We start from the raw sequence: 21,238 nt of genomic DNA, 5'->3' as shown, positions 1-21,238 counted from the left end.
AGCGGATGGGAGACTTCTTTCTGCCTTTCCTTCTCTCTCTGTGTAACTCTTTTAAGTAAAAATAAAAAAAAAAAAGAGAGAGAGAGAAAAGTTTGCAGAGCTGTGGCGATGGGTAACCACGCATCTGTCTTAAATTATGAAAATGGCTGGAAGCATGTGGCCAGAAGCATACAGACTATGAGTTTTTTCTTTGTAGAAAATACAAAAAGCAGGGTAAAGTTCTCGATTTTATTAAGTCAAATATACATTGTCAATATAAAATTAAATTTGAAGCCATTAATATTCAAAAGAATTTTTAAAGAATATGTGTAGTGAAAAGGGAAAACCTAGAAAATATTTTTTCTACTTACATCCCAAGTTAAATCTTTATCTCAAAATATTCTAAAGCTTATTAGGAAACCCCTGTGTGTAGTTTTGATTTTTCCTTATAAACTTCTGCATTTCCCAAACAAAAAGAGGTACCGGGGCTAATGTCAAACTCCAAATTGAAGATTCAAATGCTTTATAATTTTAATAAAATGTCTAATTGCTTCAGTTCCATCAAATCTCCTCAACATGTTATTCTTGAAAGTTTTATACTTTCAAATTATTATATATCTCTTTTTGCTGATTGCTAAACATTTCTCTGAAAAAGGCTATTCCTTGTAGATTTTTATTAAGTAATAGAACCTATAAACAAAAAAGAAAAAAAAGAAAAGAGCTCCCATTGTACCTTTATTGTTTGAGGTAACCTTGGTATGATCCAGAAAATAAAATAAAAAATGCAGCATGGAAATTATGTAACAACGAAAAAGAATGCCTTAGATCGCTATCTGATCTGGAGGGCTGTACAAGCTACGCTATTAACTGCAAAAAGCAGGTTGCATTATGATATAACAATAGTGATAATGTTAAGGAATGGTCTTCTCCCAGATGAGTATATATTTTAAATATCAGCAGGAAGAAGGGTGCCAGAGGATACACTCGTACACATAGGCTAGTAATTTTGATTAGCTTTGTTGATGACAGTGGGAAGACTAAGATTAAAAATGGGGGCAGATAGCTGGTGTTAAAAGGCTAATTTTTTCTTTATGTACTTCATAGTCTCTGAAACAACTGTTAAACAATAATCCATAAACAAAATTTTAAAGTGTAATCTAAATACAGGAATTTAAAATAAATGAGCTCTTAGAGGACTTAATCCTGGCGTTATAAAATATGAACACTGTATTATCTCTGGAAAGGGCACATAATTCATAAAGTCAAACTGCATCTTAGACAAGTAATAAATAATCTGCAAAGAAAGTGAATGTGAAAATGCCTTCCAGTAGAAGCATGTGATATCTTAAGGCATGGTTATGTACTAGAATATAATTATTCCACTTAAAAAATTATAATTAACGAAAGACATAAAAAGTGAACTGTGTAGCAAAATGCAAACTTTTTACTTATATTAATTTAAAAAATACTGCAATGTCATGGAAGGAGACTAATATTTACTTAAGGAAGAATCTTCAGTAAAGCACTAATACTCTACTGGATTTAATAAAAAAACAGTATCAAGGCAACAGAGATAAATATCCTTTTATAAACTGACTTTTCTTCTTGAAAAAGACTCATTTATAAGCTTTTATTTGGAAGTAAATTTAAAGATGATTTAGAAACCACAGGTGTTTCTGGGTATGGCTGAAGACCCATTTGTTTGTTGTCTTTCAACTTTTGAACTATAACTTTGGCAAATTCTTCTCCTTGGATGTCAGAAGTGTCCAGTAATTGTCTGACTTTTGAGGTCCTTGTGGGTTTGGTACTAATAAGTTCATAGTCCTCCTTCATGATCAAGTCCCTGGATAGAAGGGCATCTAGTGACTGATTAAGGCACGCTTCAGTCATTTGGTTTACAATTTCTTCCCTTTTGCTCTGGATCCACTGTTGGGCTATACCAGGTTGCACGCGTTCTGTAGACAAGGAATGGATGAACAGTTAACATGGTGATGACAGATTACAGCAATGAGTAAAATCACATGAAAAATAAATATGGCATAAACCAAATTTTCCCATGATTGTGCCAACATGGAACATTAGTGGTTTGGGTGCTGCTATTATTTTTCAGGAAACATTCAGAGGTTCAGGATATCACCTTCATCTTCCAGAAAAAGCATTGCATTTTTTATTATTATTAAAGATTTATTTATTTGAGAGACACAAAGAGACAGCGACAGACAGGCAGAGATCTTCCACCCATTGATTCACTCCCCATATGGTTCCAAGGGCTGGGGCTAGGCTAGACCGAAGCCTGGAGTCAGGGGCTTTTTCCAGGTCATCTTCCACATGAGTAGCAGGGGCTCAAGCACTTGAGCCATCTTCTGCTGCTTTCCCCAGGCCATTTAGTGGGGAGCTGGATCAGAAGTGGAACATCTAGATGTAAGCCGGCACACATAAAGGGTGCAAGCATACCAGGTGGCAGTTTTACCCAATATGCCACAATACCAGCCCCAAGTACTGCCTTTTTATATACTGTAAGCAATGGAGCAAAAACTATTTTACTTTTCAGGTTTTGGTTTGTTTGTTTCAAATATAATGCATACTTGTATAGTTGTTGTCAGCAAAAAGAACTTCAGTGATATATTAAATCTCTCCTAAGTTAAATGTTCATGGAATGCCACTTTAGTCTATTATATTTTGCATATTAATATTCCTATCTTCTGGGATTGGACTGGTGAGAGAGAGAGAGAGAGAGACAGAGAGAAAGGCCTTCCTTTGCCGTTGGTTCACCCTCCAATGGCTGCTGTGGCCGGCGTACCACGCTGATCCGAAGGCAGGAGCCAGGTGCTTCTCCTGGTCTCCCATGGGGTGTAGGGCCCAAGGCCTTGGGCCATCCTCCACTACACTCCCGGGCCATAGCAGAGAGCTGGCCTGGAAGAGGGGCAACCGGGACAGAATCCGGCGCCCTAACTGGGACTAGAACCCGGTGTGCCAGCACCGCTAGGCGGAGGATTAGCCTACTGAGCTGCGGCGCCGGCCCAGGTATACTATCTTACTGAAGAAATAAAGACAAATCTTGTTGTATGGCAAATCTACTAAATATGTCTTTATGAAGTAAATGGCACCATTTACAATGTTTTCTTACAGTAAATACTTACCAGAATTTCCCTCAGTCAAGAGTGAATTTATTATTACTAAAGAACATGGGGAGGTTTTGTGATCACAGAAGGTTGCCTTTTGAGATGCAGAAACAGTACTATCCCAACTGTGATTTACTGGGCAGTGATGCAGCTTCACAGAATAGTCTTGTGTTTTTCCTGTAAAACATAACATCTTCATTCAGGGCAGAATATTCCTTAGGTATCTCTATCAGCTAAAATATCAACATTTGGGTCATATGGAAGGCTGTAATGCCTTTACTTTTTCACTATCAAAGCTGCTTCAGAAACTAATTCTCCAAGTAAATATTTTTTTAGAGCAAGGAAAGATTTATGTCGAATATTTTCACTGTACTTTTGTCTGTGCTTGTCTGTCCTATGTGTATAAATCATGCAAGTTCACTTCTTAACAAAGTCCTGTATTTTTCGGTGTCTTCCTCCTCCTGCACTTTAAATGTATCCTCTTAATCTGTTTATGATGTGTGTCTTCTATTTCCTTCACTGGCATTGTTTCCAATTTCAGAGTCTCAGTTGTAACTTCTATTTGCAAATCCGTGTAAGTTTTCTGCCTTCATGAAAATTCTGCCCTGCATTTTCAACAGCCCGCTGGGTATCACCTCTATTGCACTAGTAGAAGCTCAAATTAAAAAAAAAATAAAAACTTAAGTCATTATTCATCTTAATGGTAAAACCTGTTTTCACTCTTTTAACTCCTTCAGCGAAAAGTGACAAAGTCTTATCAGTGAGTCCCCTATAATCTCCTCATGCCACCCCTCCCTGCTTTTACTCTGCATCAGTTCTTACAATTTCTTACTCTTACTACCTGGTCTCCTCACCTAGAGTCTGCTTTTCCTTTCAAAACACCCTACCTCTTCCAGCCAGAATGTACTGTCCTAAAGCTAATAATTTTATCATATCACAGAATGTTTCAAGAGTCATTTCCCGATGAAGTGAAAACAAAGCTCAAATACTTGGCTGAGTATTAGAATTCATGACAACTCTACCCTACTTATTTTTTATCGTCTTTCATTCATTCACCCCCTTCATTGTTCTCTATGGCTTCTTGCTTTTTTCTTTCCCATGTACTGTTCTATTTGCCTAGAATTCTTACCCTTTATAACTACAGGTCCAGCCTTCAGCCAGAAGGCTTGATGCCAACACGGTGTAGTATAGTGACATGAGAGTATTTAGCAAAACTCCTGGCTTCAGGTCTTGGATTTGCCAGCGACTAGCTCTGTTATCCTGAGGGTTCTGAATCTGTAAAACAAGCTGTTGTGCCAGTACTTTGTGAAGAATAATTCTCCTACACTGTATGACCAAAGCTCCAAACCACATCTCTCTTAAAATACTTTTATATCTCATACTACACTTATTTAGAAATATTTTTCCTTTCTCATAGCATTTTACCTTTGTCTTTCCATAGTGTCTAATACTTAAATGTGTTTGTTGAATGTCCCACTCCTATTTTCACATCTTTCAAAAAGAGTCACAAATGCTAATCAAAGACACGTTCAACACAAACCATCAATGGTTGCCAAGAATACGATCTTGAAAGAAAACAGAAACCTTGGAGATCAATAATGATTGGAAAACTAACTTACTAGATACAAAGTCACTGTCCTGGGGAGCTGACAGGGACCTTGAGGTTCCAGGAGAAGCACCACTTCTATAGAGCTGAGAGGATCCACATGACTCCTAAGTAAATACAGATAAAATAAATAGACTTAGGAAACATACAGGTTAAAAAAAATCATTTCAGAAGCAACACAGCTTTAGTTTTTAAGTACTTGCTTTTGACTTATTACAAATGACTCAAAACTCTCACAAATTAAAGAACTACCTACATACACATGACAACCAACAAAAATAAACTCATCAACTCAAATAGGGAGATAAGACAATAACTGTTAGAAATATCATTTTTCAGATAAGATTGGGCATGTTCAGGGTGGTATGGCTATAGACAGAAATATCATTTTTCAGTTTTTTTTCCTACATGATCTTAAAAGTTCTGTCCAGTGGCTTGAATAGTCAATGAGAAATTTAAAACCACAGATTTAGAGCAAATGCCTGTTCTCAGAGCCCTAAGGATGGGAGGCCATGGAAAAAGCAATGGAGAACTTGAATTATCTTCCAGTTTTGTCACAGAATTACTAACTTTCAACAAAGGTTTATTATTGTAATATTTGTACTATCTATTTTAAATGCACATGTGTGGACCACAGGATCAAATGAGACAGTGTATATAAAAATGATTCAAACACTACGTATTATGCTTTGTGGTTCTTCTGAAGGAATTATTACTTTTCTGAATCTGTAAAGTGAAAATACATATTCTTAAAAGAAATGACTAATATGAAACAAGTTTGAATGAATGCTACTTAAGAAATTTCTTGGAAAGCAACAGAAATGGCTTTTTCCTCATTAATTATTAGAAAGGTAAGAACCACATGGCATAAATATATTACTAGAACTGTAATCAATGGTATTTCAGGAACATCATTCAGCCACAGCACTTAATGCCAAACTAAGAATCAATTATTGTTATTTGATGTGATGAACAATGAACTGAAAATTATGAGAGCTGGGTTTAAAGTTGTAGATTACATGGACTACCTAACAAATACTACATACTACCCAGGCTTTAGTTTTCCACCTATAAAGAAGGTGTTAGACTGAATTTTTTGTCATATTCTTCCCAAATTTTGAGTTTGGTGTGTGTGCATGTGTGTGTGTATTTATTAAATTTACCTCTTGTGGACCATGATTTACAGATATGTTCAGGGATAATTCCATTTTCTTCTCATCACATAGGTGAACAGTACTTGAAGCACTCTGTAAGTTGAAAGAATACATTATATGTACTTTAATAGGAGGGGATTAGAAATACAGAGGTAAAAATACAATCTACTTGATTTTATATATTTATGCAAAAATCAATTAATCAATTGGTGGGGGATAAGAAACCAAGAAGCAGAGACAGTGTAGAGCAGCAGAAAAAGACTGGATCCTGTGTAATAGTAATTGGTTACCTGGAGCAAATTACTACCTCTCAGAGCTTCATCTTTTAAAATGTAATTAATACCTAAATATAAGATTGTCCTAAAGACTGAGAATTTAATGTATCTCATACAAACTGGGTACTTAATAAACTCTGGTGTGCATCTGTCTATTTCCATTATTGGAAATACAGGCATAAAAATTAACAGTTTTGGGACTGACACTGTGGTATAGTGGGTAAAACTGCTGCCTGCAATGCCAGCATCTCATATGTATGCCAGTTTGAATCCAGCTGTCCCATTTCCCATTCAGCTTCCTGCTAATGTGCCTGGGAAAGCAGTGGAAGGTGGTCCAAGTACTTGTGACCCTGCACAAGGGAGTTCGCAAAGAAGCTCCTGGCTTCGGATCAGCCCAACTCTGGTCATTGCAGCCATTTGGAGTGAACCAGTGAATGGAAGATATCTCTCTCTCTCCCTCTCTCACTCTCTCTCTCCTCTATCTCTGTAACTTTGCCTTTCAAATAAATAAATAAACCTTCAAAAATTTAACAGTCTTAAATATAGGATCTAGTGTTAAAATTGTTTGGAGATTCCCTTTATAACCAAGAAAACAGGATCTTCCATCTACTTTTATTTGGTAGAATAAAAAGAAAAAAATGGTAGCAGAAAACATGAAACTGAAGAGGTTAAGTCAAAAGGAAATATTATCAGGCATTTGTATCTAACAGGAATTGGAGAAACAAATTAGTATGCTCTAGAAAAGACTGTACCTATTTAGAAGGGGGGGAGGAGTTAGTAAAAAGTTATCAAAAGAACTGGGCCGGCGCCGCGGCTCACTAGGCTAATCCTCCGCCTTGCGGCGCCGGCACACCGGGTTCTAGTCCCGGTTGGGGCACCGAATTCTGTCCCGGTTGCCCCTCTTCCAGGCCAGCTCTCTGCTGTGGCCAGGGAGTGCAGTAGAGGATGGCCCAGGTGCTTGGGCCCTGCACCCCATGGGAGACCAGGAAAAGCACCTGGCTCCTGGCTCCTGCCATCGGATCAGCGCGGTGCGCCGGCCGCAGCACGCTGGCAGCGGCGGCCATTGGAGGGTGAACCAACGGCAAAGGAAGACCTTTCTCTCTGTCTCTCTCTCTCACTGTCCACTCTGCCTGTCAAAAAATAAAAAAAATAAAAAAAAAAAAAAAAACTAAAATAAAGTTCCTGAGTTCATTACAAAACTCAGGCACTAAAATTGCTAACATAAATTTTTAGTTTGGTTATGGTTAGTGATTTCCTTTATGTACTTTCCTTAAAACTGAAGGTTAAGTCAATAGTTCCAGTAAACAGCAAGGGGCAAGCAAAGTCAGTTAGTGATAAGTAAACTGTAAATTGTGCAATTTACCTTTGTTTTTTTCAGCTGCATAACAGCTTCAAGAAAAGTTATCTCTTCAAATGTTCTCAGAACTGGTTCAAGTTCTATTAAACATTCTAGATCAGAAAAAAATTACATTTTGGGTTCAGATTGCTTTTAATCATTAAAACTTAAATGCTAAGTATTAACTGACAAAAATTAGTCAGTTTTCCCCCAAAGTAATGACATTCAACTATCTTCAGACTTCTTATTTCTGGTATAAAGACAGACATAGGATCAGTGGAAAAGAATTGAGAGTTTAAAAATAAATTCTTACAATTATGGTCAGTTGATTTTCAACAGATGGTGCTAAGACTGTTGGATATCCACAGAAGATAAATTCAGACTCTTATCTCACACCATATATAAAAACTTATTTGGAATGGATCACATATTTGGATGTAAGCATAGGAGAAAATTTTCTTGTCCTTGGGTTAGATTGAGTTCTTAGATATGACAATAAAAAAATAGGGTCCATAAAAAATTAGGGTGTTTTGTCTGGTGGTTAAGATGGTGGTTGGGATGCCTATATACTACACTGGAATGCCTAGGTTTGATGCCCAACTTTGCTCATGGCTCCAAGTTCCACCTAATGCAGACTCTGGAAGGCTGCAATGATGGCTGAAGTAATTGGGTTTCTGCCACTCTTGTGGGAAACCTGGATTGAGTTCTTGGCCAAGGCTTTGGTCTTAGCTGGGGACCACTGTGGGCACTGGGGCATGAACTAGTGGATGAGAGTGCACTCTCTCTCTCTCTCTGACTCTCAAATAAATAAAAAGTTTTCTTCAAAAAAAATTTGTAACCGGACTTGAAATAAATTGAAAACTTTTGCATATCAAGACACTATTAACTAAAAATAAGATAAGCCAGACTCGGAGAATATCTGCATATCTCTGCTAACGCACTTGTATCTGGTATATATAAATTACTCTGAAAATTGAACAGGATAAATAATGTAACTACAAAGTGAATAAAGGATTCACAGTAATTACTCATACTTATTTCATTCCTTCTAATTAATATTTTAACATGTATCAATCTTCTGTTTTTATATCTCTACTAAAATTAGATTTTTTTTTTTTTGGTTTCCAATGATGACAATACTGAAAAATCTTGCTTATTTTACTCAGCTTCTTGGCAGATTAGATATAGCTGACTGCTCCTTCTCTGAAAATTTCCCTTTGGTGGCTTCCAAGACCCAAGAAATTGCATTCTTTATTGTCATCTGTTTCACAATCTCTTTTCCTCTTTCTCTACTCAATTTTTTTTCAAGATTTTTATTTTTTATAATTTTTAGTCTTTAACAGATTCAGTATATATGAATTCTAATATAATGATAGTCTCTCCTTTCTCTACTTAATTTTTAAAAAAATATTTTTATTTATTTGAAAGGTAGGGTTACAGACAGAGAAAGGGAAATACACAGAGAAAGGTCTTCCATCTGCTGGTTCACTCCCCAAATGGCTGCAACAGCTAGGGCTAATGCAGGCTGAAACCAAGAGCCAGGAGCTTCTTCTGGGTCTCCCACACAGGTGCAGGGGCCCAAGCACTCAGGTCATCTTCCACTGCTCTCCCAGGTGATTAGCAGAAAGCTGGCTTAGAAGAAGGACAGCCGGGACACAAACTGGCAGCTATATGGGATGCTGGTGTACACAGGCTAGGCTTAGCCTACTGTGCCACAGTGCCAGCCCCTCTACTCAATTTCTAAGTGCTGGAATGCCTCAGAACTCTAATATGGTGCTCTATTCGTTGCTATCTATATTCTCTCTTTGGGTGATCCAGTCTATACCATCTCTGTGTTAATAATGCTCAATTTTGATTCAGGAAATCTGGCACCTCCTTTAAGTAACAAATCCATCTATTATCCTAGTAGTAGCAGTGATTATCACTGTTTCCACTTGCTGATTATCTGAATAATGCTCCAATGATGATTTACATACAAGTCACTGTGCAGGTGTATGTTTTCATTTAAGTAACTACCTGTAGGTACAATTTTGATTTGTATGGTAAATTTACCTTTCAAACTTTTTAAAATAAGTGCATCATTTTACAATCACATTAACTATGTTTCATTACTCCACATTATTGTTAAAACTTGTTATTTTGATACTTGCCTTTGTCTCAATAGCAATTCTAGTGGTTATACATAGGTATCTCATTATAGTTTTAAAATGCATTTCCTAATGGTATTAAGACACATTTAATGTCTTTTTTAGTCATTTGTATATTTCCTGCAGTGAAATTCAGACCTTTTACTATTTTTTATTGGGTTATTTGTCCTGAGTTGTCAGAGTTCTTACATTTCTAGATACAAATCTTTTAGCAGATATATGATACACAAATGTTTTCCCAGACTGTGGAGTGCTTTTTATTTTTTCTCAATAGTGTACTTTGAAGTGCAAAAGTTTCCAATTGTTTTGAAACTAATTAACCAATTATTTTGTTATGGGTCCTGATTTTATTATTTTTTCATGTATCCAAGAGCTCTGTTTAAACCAAGAATATGAAGATTTTCTCTTATGTTTACATCTAGATGTCTGATCATTCTACTTCTGAAACACATCTTAATTCTGTGCAATTGTTCTACCTCCAGAATTACTACCTTAATTAGAAAATTCCTGCAGCTCTTACCCAATTTCCACACAGCAGTGAATGATTTCATCTAAAATTAGATCACGTCAGTTCCCTTCAAAGCAAACTTTAATGGCCTTCCATTGCACTTGGACTGACTTTTTATGATGTCCAGCATCTCTTCTGTACCTCCCCAATCTCCTGACATTATGTCCTTCTTTGCAAGGTTTCCTCCCGCTATAAAGGCCTCTTTGTTCTTCACAAATAACATTTCCTGCTGTTCTAGTGAAGGCCCTTTAGCCTTGCTCTTTTCTCTGCCTGAAAAACTTGTTCTTCCGCTTTTGAATGATTAGCTCCTTTTCAGGCTTCAAATCTCAGCTCAAATGTTTGCTCCTTAAAACAAGCCTTTCCTCTCTCTCCCTTATTACCCTGCTTTCTTCCGGACCTCAGTGATCTCTTTCTTCTACATTTATGTTTTGCCTGAGTCTTCTCTATGAGGCTATGGGCTCCTGAAAGTTACTGCCTTATACTATCTTATTTACTAATCTTTCTCAGTGCTCACTCTGTACTCATGTGCTGTAGCACATGGTAGGTGTTCAATAAAGAGTTGTTGAATATATGAAAGCAATGAACACTCCTAGCTGATTTCTCTCTTCTGTTAGGAATTCTCAATTCTGCTCTCAAAACAGTTATTCAAAGGTAAATGTTATGAATAACAAGAATTAGAAGAATTTAAACAACACTTGCAACTAGTTATCCAATTTGTATAATTTTTCCAGGGATATTTTATTCACAGTGCATTAGGTACTTTACATAACTCAAATGGTCCAGATCAAAGCTGTATACTCACTTAAGAAAGATGGTCTTTCATCCGGATTTTGTGCCCATCCACTTTCTATCAGAGATATCATAAGTGCTCGATGAGGTATATCAAAAGGTAAACTTTCTTCATTAGTGTCAGGTCGATGTCCCTGTGACACACTATACATAATCTGCAATGGATTGGTGACTTCTGTCCAAAGAACGTATTTAATTTATTAGAAATACATTAAAATCTAGCACATTAAATACTAAAACTAGGCAGATGAAAATGAGTAATCTTAAAATTTTAGGAGTAATAAAATATATTACCCCTCCTTGGTTAAAGGAATACATATATATGAATCCAAGTCATTACCAGACTTGTCAGCCTTCCAGGAAAGGAGTTTACATCATCATTAATTCTGGACTTGATAATGTTATTTCACTTTGTTAATGGTATATGAGTAGAACAGAGTCAGGCAGAGCTCTGTATAGCTGAGTAAAATGTGACAGAGCCATGAAAGGCTACAGCAACCAATATCTAACTAACCTGAAGGAGAAATAAAAATATTGGCAAACTATGCAACCTAAAGGTTTAATAACCAGAATCTACAAAGAGATAAAGAAACTCCACGACATCAAAACAAACAACCCACTAAAGAGATGGGCCAAGGACCTCAACAGACATTTTTCAAAAGAGGAAATACAAACAGCCAACAGACACATGAAAAAATGTTCAGGATCACTAGCAATCAGGGAAATGCAAATCAAAACCACAATGAGGTTTCACCTCACCCCAGTTAGAATTCTGGCTCACATACAGAAATCTACCAACAACAGATGCTGGCGAGGATGTGGGGAAAAAGGGACACTAACCCACTGTTGGTGGGAATGCAAACTGGTAAAACCACTATGGAAGTCAGTTTGGAGATTCCTCAGAAGCCTAAATATAACCCTACCATACAACCCAGCCATCCCACTCCTTGGAATTTACCCAAAGGAAATTAAATTGGCAAATAAAAGAGCTGGCTGCATTTTAATGTTTATTGCAGCTCAATTCATAATAGCTAAGACATGGAATCAACCTAAATGCCCATCAACAGATGACTGGATAAAGAAATTATGGGATATGTACTGTATAGAATATATACAGCAGGAAAAAAATGAAATCTGGTCATTTGCAACAAAATGGAAGAATCAGGAAACCATCATGCTGAGTGAAATAAGCCAGTCCCAAAGGGACAAATATCATATGTTCTCCCTGATCGGTGACAACTACTGAGCACCTAAAAGGAAACCTCTTGAAGTGAAGGAACAATGACTTGATCAGCCCTTGTCCTGACTGTTGAGGAACAACTTAATACTTTATTCCCTTTAGTATTTTTTTGTTCTACTTAATACCATTGGTTGAACTCTTTAATTAACACACAATTATTCTTAGCTGTTTAAATTTAACTGAAAAGTGATCCCTGTTAAATATAACAGTGGGAATAAGAGAGGGAGGAAATGTACAGTTTGGCACATGCTCAATCGGACTTATCCCTAATGAGTTAAAACGGTGCCAGGGGATTCCAATTCAGTCTCATCAAGGTGGCATGTACCAATGCCATCCTACTAGTCCAAGTGATCAGTTTCAGTTCATAATTAATCATAATGATAGGATTAAGTGCTAAAGGGATCACATAAACAAGACTAGTGTCTGCTAATACTAACTGATAGAATTAAAAAGGAGAGAATGATCCAACATGGGAAGCGGGATACACAGCAGACTCACAGAATGGCAGATGTCCTAAACAGCACTCTGGCCTCATAATCAGCCCTTAAGGCATGTGGATCTGGTTAAAAAGCCCATGAGAGTATTTCAGGCATGGAAAGCCAAGACACTGTGGCAAAAAACAAACAAAAACAAAAAAAGAAAAACCTAAATGAAAGATCTCTGTGAGTGAGATCCCAGTGGAAAGAAGGGGCCATCAAAGAAGGAGGTACCTTTCTCTGAAGGGAGGAGAGAACTTCCACTTTCACTATGGCCTTGTCTAAATAAGATCAGAGTTGGCAAACTCAAGAGGCTTCCATAGCCTTGGCAGCTCATGACTAGAGCCTCAAGTGATTACATCATAAGTAAGAGTGTCAATTGTTAAATCAACGAAAGGAGTCACTGTGCATTTACTCCCCATTTAGGATCTCTGTCCTTAATGTGTTGTACTATGTGAATTAACGGTATAACTGGTACTCAAACAGTACTTTATACTTTGTGTTTCGGTGTGGGTGCAAACTGTTGAAATCTTTACTTTTATGGCCAGCGCTGTGGCTCACTAGGCTAATCCTCTGCCTGTGGTGCTGGCACACTGGGTTCTAGTCCTGGCTGGGGCGCTGGGTACTAGTCCCAGTTGCCCCTCTTCCAGTACAGCTCTCTGCTGTGGCCCAGGAAGGCAGTGGAGGATAGCCCAAGTGCTTGGGCCCTGCACCCACATGGGAGACCAGGAGGAAAGCACCTGGCTCCTGGCTTTGGATCCGTGCAGCACGCCGGCCATAGCAGCCATTGGGTGGTGAACCAATGGAAGGAAGACCTTTCTCTCTGTCTCTCTCTCATTGTCTAACTCTGCCTGTCAAAAAAAAAAAAAAAAAAAAAAAAAAAAAGAAATTTTTACTAAATTGATCTTCTCTATATAAAGATAATTGAAAATGAATCTTGAAGTGAATGGGGTGGGAGATGGGATGGTTGTGCGTCGGAGGGAGTTTATGGGGGGAAAAAGCCGCTATAATCCAAAAGTTGTACTTTGAAAATATATTTATTAAATAAAAGTTAAAAAAAGAGTTTACTTTGTAAGCTACTGAGATTTTGAGGTTGTTACATTTGAGCAATATGACCTTATACAAATCTCAAAATAAAGAAATAAACAATATTATTAGGGAATGAAAAAGACAGATTATTCTTCATTGTTTACTGTTCTGTATAAAATAGTTAAGTACTGGAATGGGTGCCGGGGCACACTAAGTTAATCCTCTGCCTTTGTTGCCGGCATCCAATATGGGCGCTGGTTCTAGTCCCGGCTGCTCCTCTTCCAATCCAGCTCTCTGCTGTGGCCTGGGAAAGCAGCAGAGGATGGCCTGGGTCCTTGGGCCCCTGTACCCGTATGACAGACCAGGAAGAAGCACCTGGCTCCTGGCTTCGGATTGGCACAGCTCCGGCCGTTGCGGCCATTTGGGGAGTGAACCAACGGAAAGAAGGCTTTTATCTCTGTTTCTCTATCTCACTGTCTGTAACTCTACCTGTCAAATAAATAAATAAATAAAATCTTTAAAAAAAAGTTAAGTATTAAGTATTCATATAGTTTTAAAGCTGGAATGGATCTTGCAAATAGTAATTCAATACTTGTTTTGTCGATGAGGAAAATGAGGATTCTAGAAATTCAGTGACTTTATCATAGACTTAATTACTGTCAGAGCAAGAATAAGGAAACTATATTTTTGGGACTGGCATGGTGATATAGTGGATAAAGCTGCTACCTGCAATGCTCACATCCAATGTGGGTGCTGGTTTGAGTCCCAGCTGCTCTACTTCGGATCCAGTTCCCTGCTAATGGCCTGGGAAAAATAGTGAAAGATGGCTCAAGTGTTTGGGGCCCTGCCACTAATGTGAGAGACCTAAATGAAGATCCTGGCTCTGGCCTGGCCCAGCCAGGAGGTAAAACCAGCAAATGGAAGACCTTTCTCTGTCTGCCTCTCCCACTCTGTTATTCCCAACTTTCAAGTAAATAAATGAATCTTTAAAAAAATAAAAAAAGATTCTAGATTCTTCCTGACCCTTAATCTGGTACACTTTGCTGTAAATGATAGATTCGTAATTGAAAAATGTTTGTTTTCATGCTGTTAGTTTGCACAAATGAATGACAGATACATTTAAAATAAGATGAATGTTGGATAGTTCTGAGTGCAGCCTGCCAAAATGTTGTTATTAAAAATAAGGAAGTCAAAGTATTCTTACCTTCAAAAGGCTGTTTTCTGGATAACACCTCCCATGTGATAATTGCATAGCTGTTTAAGATAAAAACAAAAATTACATACATTATGAATTTTATACATTATATATGAACTCTGCATAATAACCTAAAATAGTAACTAATTTTAAAAGCTAACTGTCAAGATACCATTTTTGAAAATGACAAGGTAGTCAAATGCTGCTTAAAGAATTACCACATAAAACCAAGATGATGAATGGTCAAGACAGTTTTGTTTGGAAAGGAAATTAATATTAATTTGAAAAATTAGGGGAGGGCATCTGGCCTCAGAGTTAAAATCACGGTTGAGGTACTGGTACCCAGGTCTGGTTTCTATCTTCAGCTTCCTGCCAATGTAGACCCTAGGCACAGTGGCAATGGATCTGATAGATAGAGTTCCTCTCACCCATGTGTGAAACCTGGATTGATTTCCCAGCTCCTGGCCTTGGCCTGGTCACGTCCTGGCTAATGCAGGCATCTGGAGATGGAGCTAGTGAATGGGATCACTGTCTTTCAAAAACATTTTTTTTAGAAAATCACGGTAATAAAACTGTGAAGTTACATGCAAGGATATCCTTAGAAGGGTAACTCATTCTTGAATACTCAGATAAGCTATGCTCTTTAATTATGTGATCCTATTTTTCGCACAAAATAAAGAGCAATAAAAACACTGTCTCATGTGGTCCCATTCTAATGACTTTTTTTCCTGGTTTGAGTACTCTCTGCCTTCAAGGTAGTAACATTCTGCCTACAATTAACATCAGTTTTAAATCACCTGGTTTAGTCACACAAAGTTTGTATTTGGGATAAATGATTAAATAGGATATAGAAATTTTTCTGCATCCCCAAATTAACAATGCATTCAATAGGGACACTTGGAATTGACTAGTTACCAACCAACACATAATCCTAGAGGGAGAGTAAGGGTTACACAGGGAATTCTCAACCAAATCAAGGAGTAATATTTCCTCATTTTCCCTGCTGTGGAATACAGGAGTAGAGTATAAAGGCATACTTCACAAAATCAATGATAAGCAGATTTAAATAGATCTTTGTTTATAGAATCAACCCCGCTTTCAAAAATTATTGGTTACAGTATGATTTTTACCTTAGAAGATATAAATTACCCTCCTATATCGTCACAGTACATCATTCAAAATGAACTAAAGATATCAGAGAATAGAAAATACAAAAGAACTTTTATTCATACAGTAATGTGAATGTAAAAGACACTTGCTCTAAGTGCCTTAGCATAGCTACTAAAACTAGTTAGTTGGTACTGGATTTAATGAGAAGTAATAAAAATTAAATCATTTGGAGCAAGGGATACACAATTTAAATATGTAATTCTCTGGTAGAGAAATAGCATTTATTGTTAAATGCACCTTAATTTTTATCGATTATTTATTAAATATAGCAAAAATACTTTAAAAGGTTATAAAATGTGTTCATAGTATATGCTATTAATTCTGGTTTACATTAATTATGCATGTTAAAAGAAACAAGTACAGTTTTACATGAAATGAATGATTGGTGCCACTCCCTAATTCTGTGAATTATAAATTATCACCTTCCTTTCCTCTGGTCAAATATCCAATATCAAGAATAATGTATTATACTCATTACTGTTTTATACTTATTATAAGGTTGTAAGTAATCTGTATGTTAAACATGAAAACATGATCTTAATAAACACATATGACATATGCAAACATTAGGGATTTTTAAAACAAAAATCTCAGTTGGTTTAAGGATTTGTTTATTTTTGTAAAAAAAAAAAAGTCTAGATATCAGACAATAAATGGTAGAACAGGATGGGAAACTTAAAAGTAAAATGTTAAGAACAACTATTTCTCCCAAGTTACATACAACAAATAGGACAAAAAGATGTACTTTAAAATCTTTTAAAGAATATAAAAGTTGCTTAAGCAAGGCATTTTTAAATTGAGTAATACTAAACACTGTGGCCTCTGTTATTTTTTCAGCAGAGTTATGAGAGCTGCAAAATCCTGGTTGACTAATCTTGTATTTTAAATTAACTCTGAACAAAGGAATACACTGTACCTATATATGTCGTGCTTGACACTGGCCCTTGATTTCTGTCCAGGTTCATAGTTTTCAGGTGGCATATAGATAATTGTGCCTCCTTCTGGTGCAGATTTACTATTTCGTGACTGTGAAAGGGACATCATTCGCCATTTGGATAAACCAAAATCTGCAATCTGTATGGGAAAAATAGTAAATAATTGAATTTAAAATTTTTCTCTTTAAAAAGTCAATGAATTGAATGTCTTTGTGTATATCCATTGCATTCAGGTGTTAGATCAAAGGAAACGTTATATAAATATTTTATTTCTATATTTTCTAACCTGTTTTTTTTTTTTTTAATTTTTTTTTTTTGACAGGCAGAGTGGACAGTGAGAGAGAGGGAGACAGAGACAAAGGTCTTCCTTTGCCGTTGGTTCACCCTTCAATGGCCGCCGCAGCCGGCATCGCACTGATCAGAAGCCAGGAGCTAGGTGCTTCTCCTGGTCTCCCATGTGGGTACAGGGCCCAAGCACTTGGGCCATCCTCCACTGCACTCCTGGGTCATAGCAGAGAGCTGGCCTGGCAGAGGGGCAACTGGGACAGAATCCGGCGCCCCGACCAGGACTAGAACCCGGTGTGCCGATGCCGCAGAGGATTAGCCTATGGAGCTGCGGTGCCGGACTCTAACCTGTTTTTTTAAAAATAAAATTAAGTTCCACAGCAGTGAACTCAAGAACTCCAGAAGGAATACATACTGACTTGAGGTTTAACAGAATATTACAAGTGTCAAAAGACTAGTGATTTTTCCCTTCAGTTTGGTGCAAGTGTATACATTGAACACTTTATTTTTATGGTAAATAGCTTGATAGCATGTGCTTTTGAAATTCACTCACTGCACAGAACTGCTAAATCTACTAATTGTCACTGAGTATTCCTTACAACTCAGGTTTATATATGGTTTTATTTATAATGCCTTGGAAGGAGCATTTTTAAGTTTTGAAATAAGCAAAATTTCAGTAATAATAAATGTCATTATTATACGATTTATGCTTACCACTAAAAGAATGGTGTATTATAGTCAGCATATAAAGCATATTATGTCCAAAACAACAGACAGCTAAAGAATTGTCATAACAATCTTCTGATGTCTTTTAGTTTTACTTTACTTGTAAATCTTGCTCTGCTTTATACAATCCGTAAATATTTAAAAGCTGCCTATTTTTAAAACTGAAAAGATGAAAGAATACAAATGATATTTAATGGATACAGGAATATGGGAAATCTTGAAAGCTACTTTAGTTGCTTAGACTTTTGTAATGCATACTTTAGAAGTCAACATAGTGTAAAGAGCTCCATCCAGCACACTGTATTTCTATTATTTACATCCTATATTTTTACTGTCATATAGTCAAAAAAGCCTTACGCTGAACTATGGTTAAGTCGGACCATCTGTATTCTGTTTTCACATAAGACCTACAGAAGAGCAGAGAAAGCAGATAGGGTACACATAAATATTCCCTTCTCAAGAAGCCTGTCACTGGTTCATCTGTATCTAAGGTGGACCAACAGACATTTGATTGACAAAAAATAAAGAAGTTAACTGCATTTTTAAAAAAGATTTATTTGAAAGGCAGAGTTACAGAGGGATTGAGGGATAAAGGGAGAGGGTTCTGAGAAAGAGAGAGGGACAGGGAGAGAATGAGAGAGAATATTCCATGCGCTGGTTTACTCCCTAAATGGTTGCCAAAGCCAGGAGTCAAGAACTCCATCTAGGAATCTCATATAGGTGGCAGGGGCCCAAGCATTTGTGCTGTCTTCCACTGCTTTCCTAGGAATGTTAGCAGGGAGCTGGATTGGAAGCAGAGCAGCTGAGGCTCTAGCAGGTGCTCTGATATAGGATGCCAGCATTGTAAGCTGTGGCTTAACACCCTGCACTACAATTCCAGCTCTAAGTTCATTTTTTTTTTCTCACTAAACTTTGTTTTCATGGGTCAAAATTTTGTAACGTATTTTTGGTCAAGTTTCCATTAAAAAAATACTGATTTTAAAAACAACTTAAAACCATCATGCGCACACACACACGCACACACACACACACACAAATGGTCCATGGGGATGACACTGTGGGGTAGTGGGTAAAGCCACTGCCTGAGGTACTGGCATCCATTATGGGGCACTGCCTCAAGTCCCGGCTGCTCGTCTTTCAATCCAGCTCTCTGCTTATGGCCTGGGAAAGCAGTAGAAGATGGCCCACGTGCTTGGAACCCTGCACCTGCATGGGAAACCTAGAAGAATCTCCTGGCTCCTGGCTTCAGATGGGCCCAGCTGGGGAAGATGCAGCCATTTGGGGGAATGACCCAGCTGATGGAAGACCTCTCTTTCTCTGCCTCTCTCTAACTCTGCCTTTCAAGTAAATAAATAAATCTTAAAAAAAAAAAAATGGTCCACAAAACATTCTCCTTTCTTTATGAAGGTTTTATGATGCACTGTTATCATTAAACAGTCTTTTAATATTAAACTTAAATGGCCACCTAAGTGTATTTTTAAAAGGTTTAGAAATGTCTCAATTGATCTTAATAGGCAGTACATATTTTTCTTATAGATACTAAGCTTCTGGTTAGCTTTCCAGTAAGAAAACTTACTTCAAAAAACTGCAGTATGATGTGAATTTCAAGTTATTTCTATTTTATTTTTATAGATTTGTGTGAACTTCAGAAGTAAAATGTCCTACACCAAGCTGATACGTATACGTGTCGTAATCAGAGTTAAGTAGTTAAATGTCTTCTGATACGATCAGTAAGTATTACTTTGTTTCAAAGGACCTAGAGTATACAGCAAGATGAAATATGACTACTATGAGAAGGATAGACTAGTAATGAAAGTATAGCATATGCATAAAGGAAGTTCTAATAAAGAATAGCATCAGAAAGTCACAGTTCTGTATGTGCTAATGAAAATTACAAAAATACACAAAATCAAGACCATTTTATATCTTACTCATAGCGAAGAAAGACCAAGGGTCCTCTACTGATCAATGAAGAAGAAAGTAGAGGGTCATGGACTATTATTATTATACTTCTGTTTACTCTACCAAGAATAGTTTCTCTGTTGAGATGAAGGAAATAAAGTTCAGGGAGTCTGAAAGGCACACAGAGTACAAGTACCTTACATCTGAAATTATTGAGAGAATGTGCAAATACCTACACTATGTTAGTAGTTTTCTCTTATGGGACAGAATGGAGAGGTACTACTGGATATCAAAAAAGTTAATGTCAGTCTAATTGTTTTTTTAAGTATCTGAAATTTCTGTTTTTTTGAAGAATGATTAATTTTATTTATTTGAAAAGCAGAATTACAGAGAGAGAGAGAGGGAGCAAGAGAAAGAGAAAGAGATCTTCCATCTGCTGGTTTACTCCTCAAATGGCCTCCACGGCCAGAGCTGGTCCAGACTGAAGCCAGGAGCCAGGAACTCCATCAGGGTTTCCCATATGGGCGACAGGGGTCCAAGTACTTGGGCCATCTTTCACTGCTTTTCCCAGGCACATTAGCAGGGAGGTGGGTCAGACAGCGGAGTAGCCAGGACTTGAAGCAGTGCTCAAATGGGATGCTGGCATTGCAGGTGGTAGCTTAATTCACTGCACCACAAGGGTCACCAGTCTAATCTTTAAAAAGGGAAAAACAACATTGGTTTTGCAAATCTATAAACTAGTAGGAGACTATCCTTAAACCCTGTCTGAAAATAATTAGGGGCTGACATTGTGACACAGTGGGTGAAGCTGTCACTTAAGATGCTGGCATTCCATATCAGAGTGCTGGATAGAGACTTGGTTGCTCCACTTCCGATACAGCTCCCTGCTAACGCACCTGGGAAAGCAGTGCAGCATGGCCCAAATTACTTGGCCCTCTGTCACCCTGCCACATATGTAAGATACCAGGATGGAGTTCTTCACTTCTGGTTTCAGCCTAGCCTACAGCTGTTTGGTATAGCCATTTGGGGAGTGATCCAGCAGTTGGGAGTTCTCTGTCTCGCACTCTCTCTGTCACTCTGTGAAATCATTTGGTCTGGCCTTCCGAAGGCAACCATAGGTAGTACACAAAATTCAATAAATTTATAGCAGGATATTTTTTAAGCTGATAATTTTTTTTGACAGGCAGAGTTAGACAGTGAGAGTGAGAGAGAGAGAGAGAGAGAGACAGAGACAGAGAGAAAGGTCTTCCTTTTTCCGTTGGTTCACCCCCCAAGTGGCCATTACGGCTGGTGCGCTGGGACTGGCACACTGCGCCAATCCAAAGCCAGGAGCCAGGTGCCTCCTCCGGGTCTCCCATGCGGGT

At 37.5% G+C, this 21,238-nt stretch overlaps 1 protein-coding gene across 2 annotated transcripts in view; it reads right to left on the bottom strand.

Moving 5' to 3' along the window:
- Window positions 1-214: 214 nt before the first annotated feature.
- The window catches only part of RIPK2 (receptor interacting serine/threonine kinase 2), a 34,685-nt gene continuing 13,661 nt past the window's right edge, over window positions 215-21,238 (bottom strand). For both annotated transcript variants that reach the window (XM_070075849.1, XM_008255713.4), the window contains 8 exons: window positions 16,943-17,100; window positions 14,866-14,915; window positions 10,930-11,091; window positions 7,500-7,585; window positions 5,871-5,954; window positions 4,721-4,814; window positions 3,120-3,278; window positions 215-1,934 (listed from right to left, as the gene is read on the bottom strand). In XM_070075849.1, the coding sequence (XP_069931950.1) occupies window positions 1,600-1,934; window positions 3,120-3,278; window positions 4,721-4,814; window positions 5,871-5,954; window positions 7,500-7,585; window positions 10,930-11,091; window positions 14,866-14,915; window positions 16,943-17,100 (1,128 nt within the window). In that variant the 3' untranslated portion in view covers window positions 215-1,599. The remainder of the gene's footprint in view (window positions 1,935-3,119; window positions 3,279-4,720; window positions 4,815-5,870; window positions 5,955-7,499; window positions 7,586-10,929; window positions 11,092-14,865; window positions 14,916-16,942; window positions 17,101-21,238) is intronic.

Source organism: Oryctolagus cuniculus, chromosome 6, assembly GCF_964237555.1.
Source record: "Oryctolagus cuniculus chromosome 6, mOryCun1.1, whole genome shotgun sequence".
In the NCBI taxonomy this organism is placed as follows: domain Eukaryota; kingdom Metazoa; phylum Chordata; class Mammalia; order Lagomorpha; family Leporidae; genus Oryctolagus; species Oryctolagus cuniculus.
Note: the sequence above shows the minus strand (reverse complement) of the source record. Positions and strands in the feature narration are given on the sequence as shown.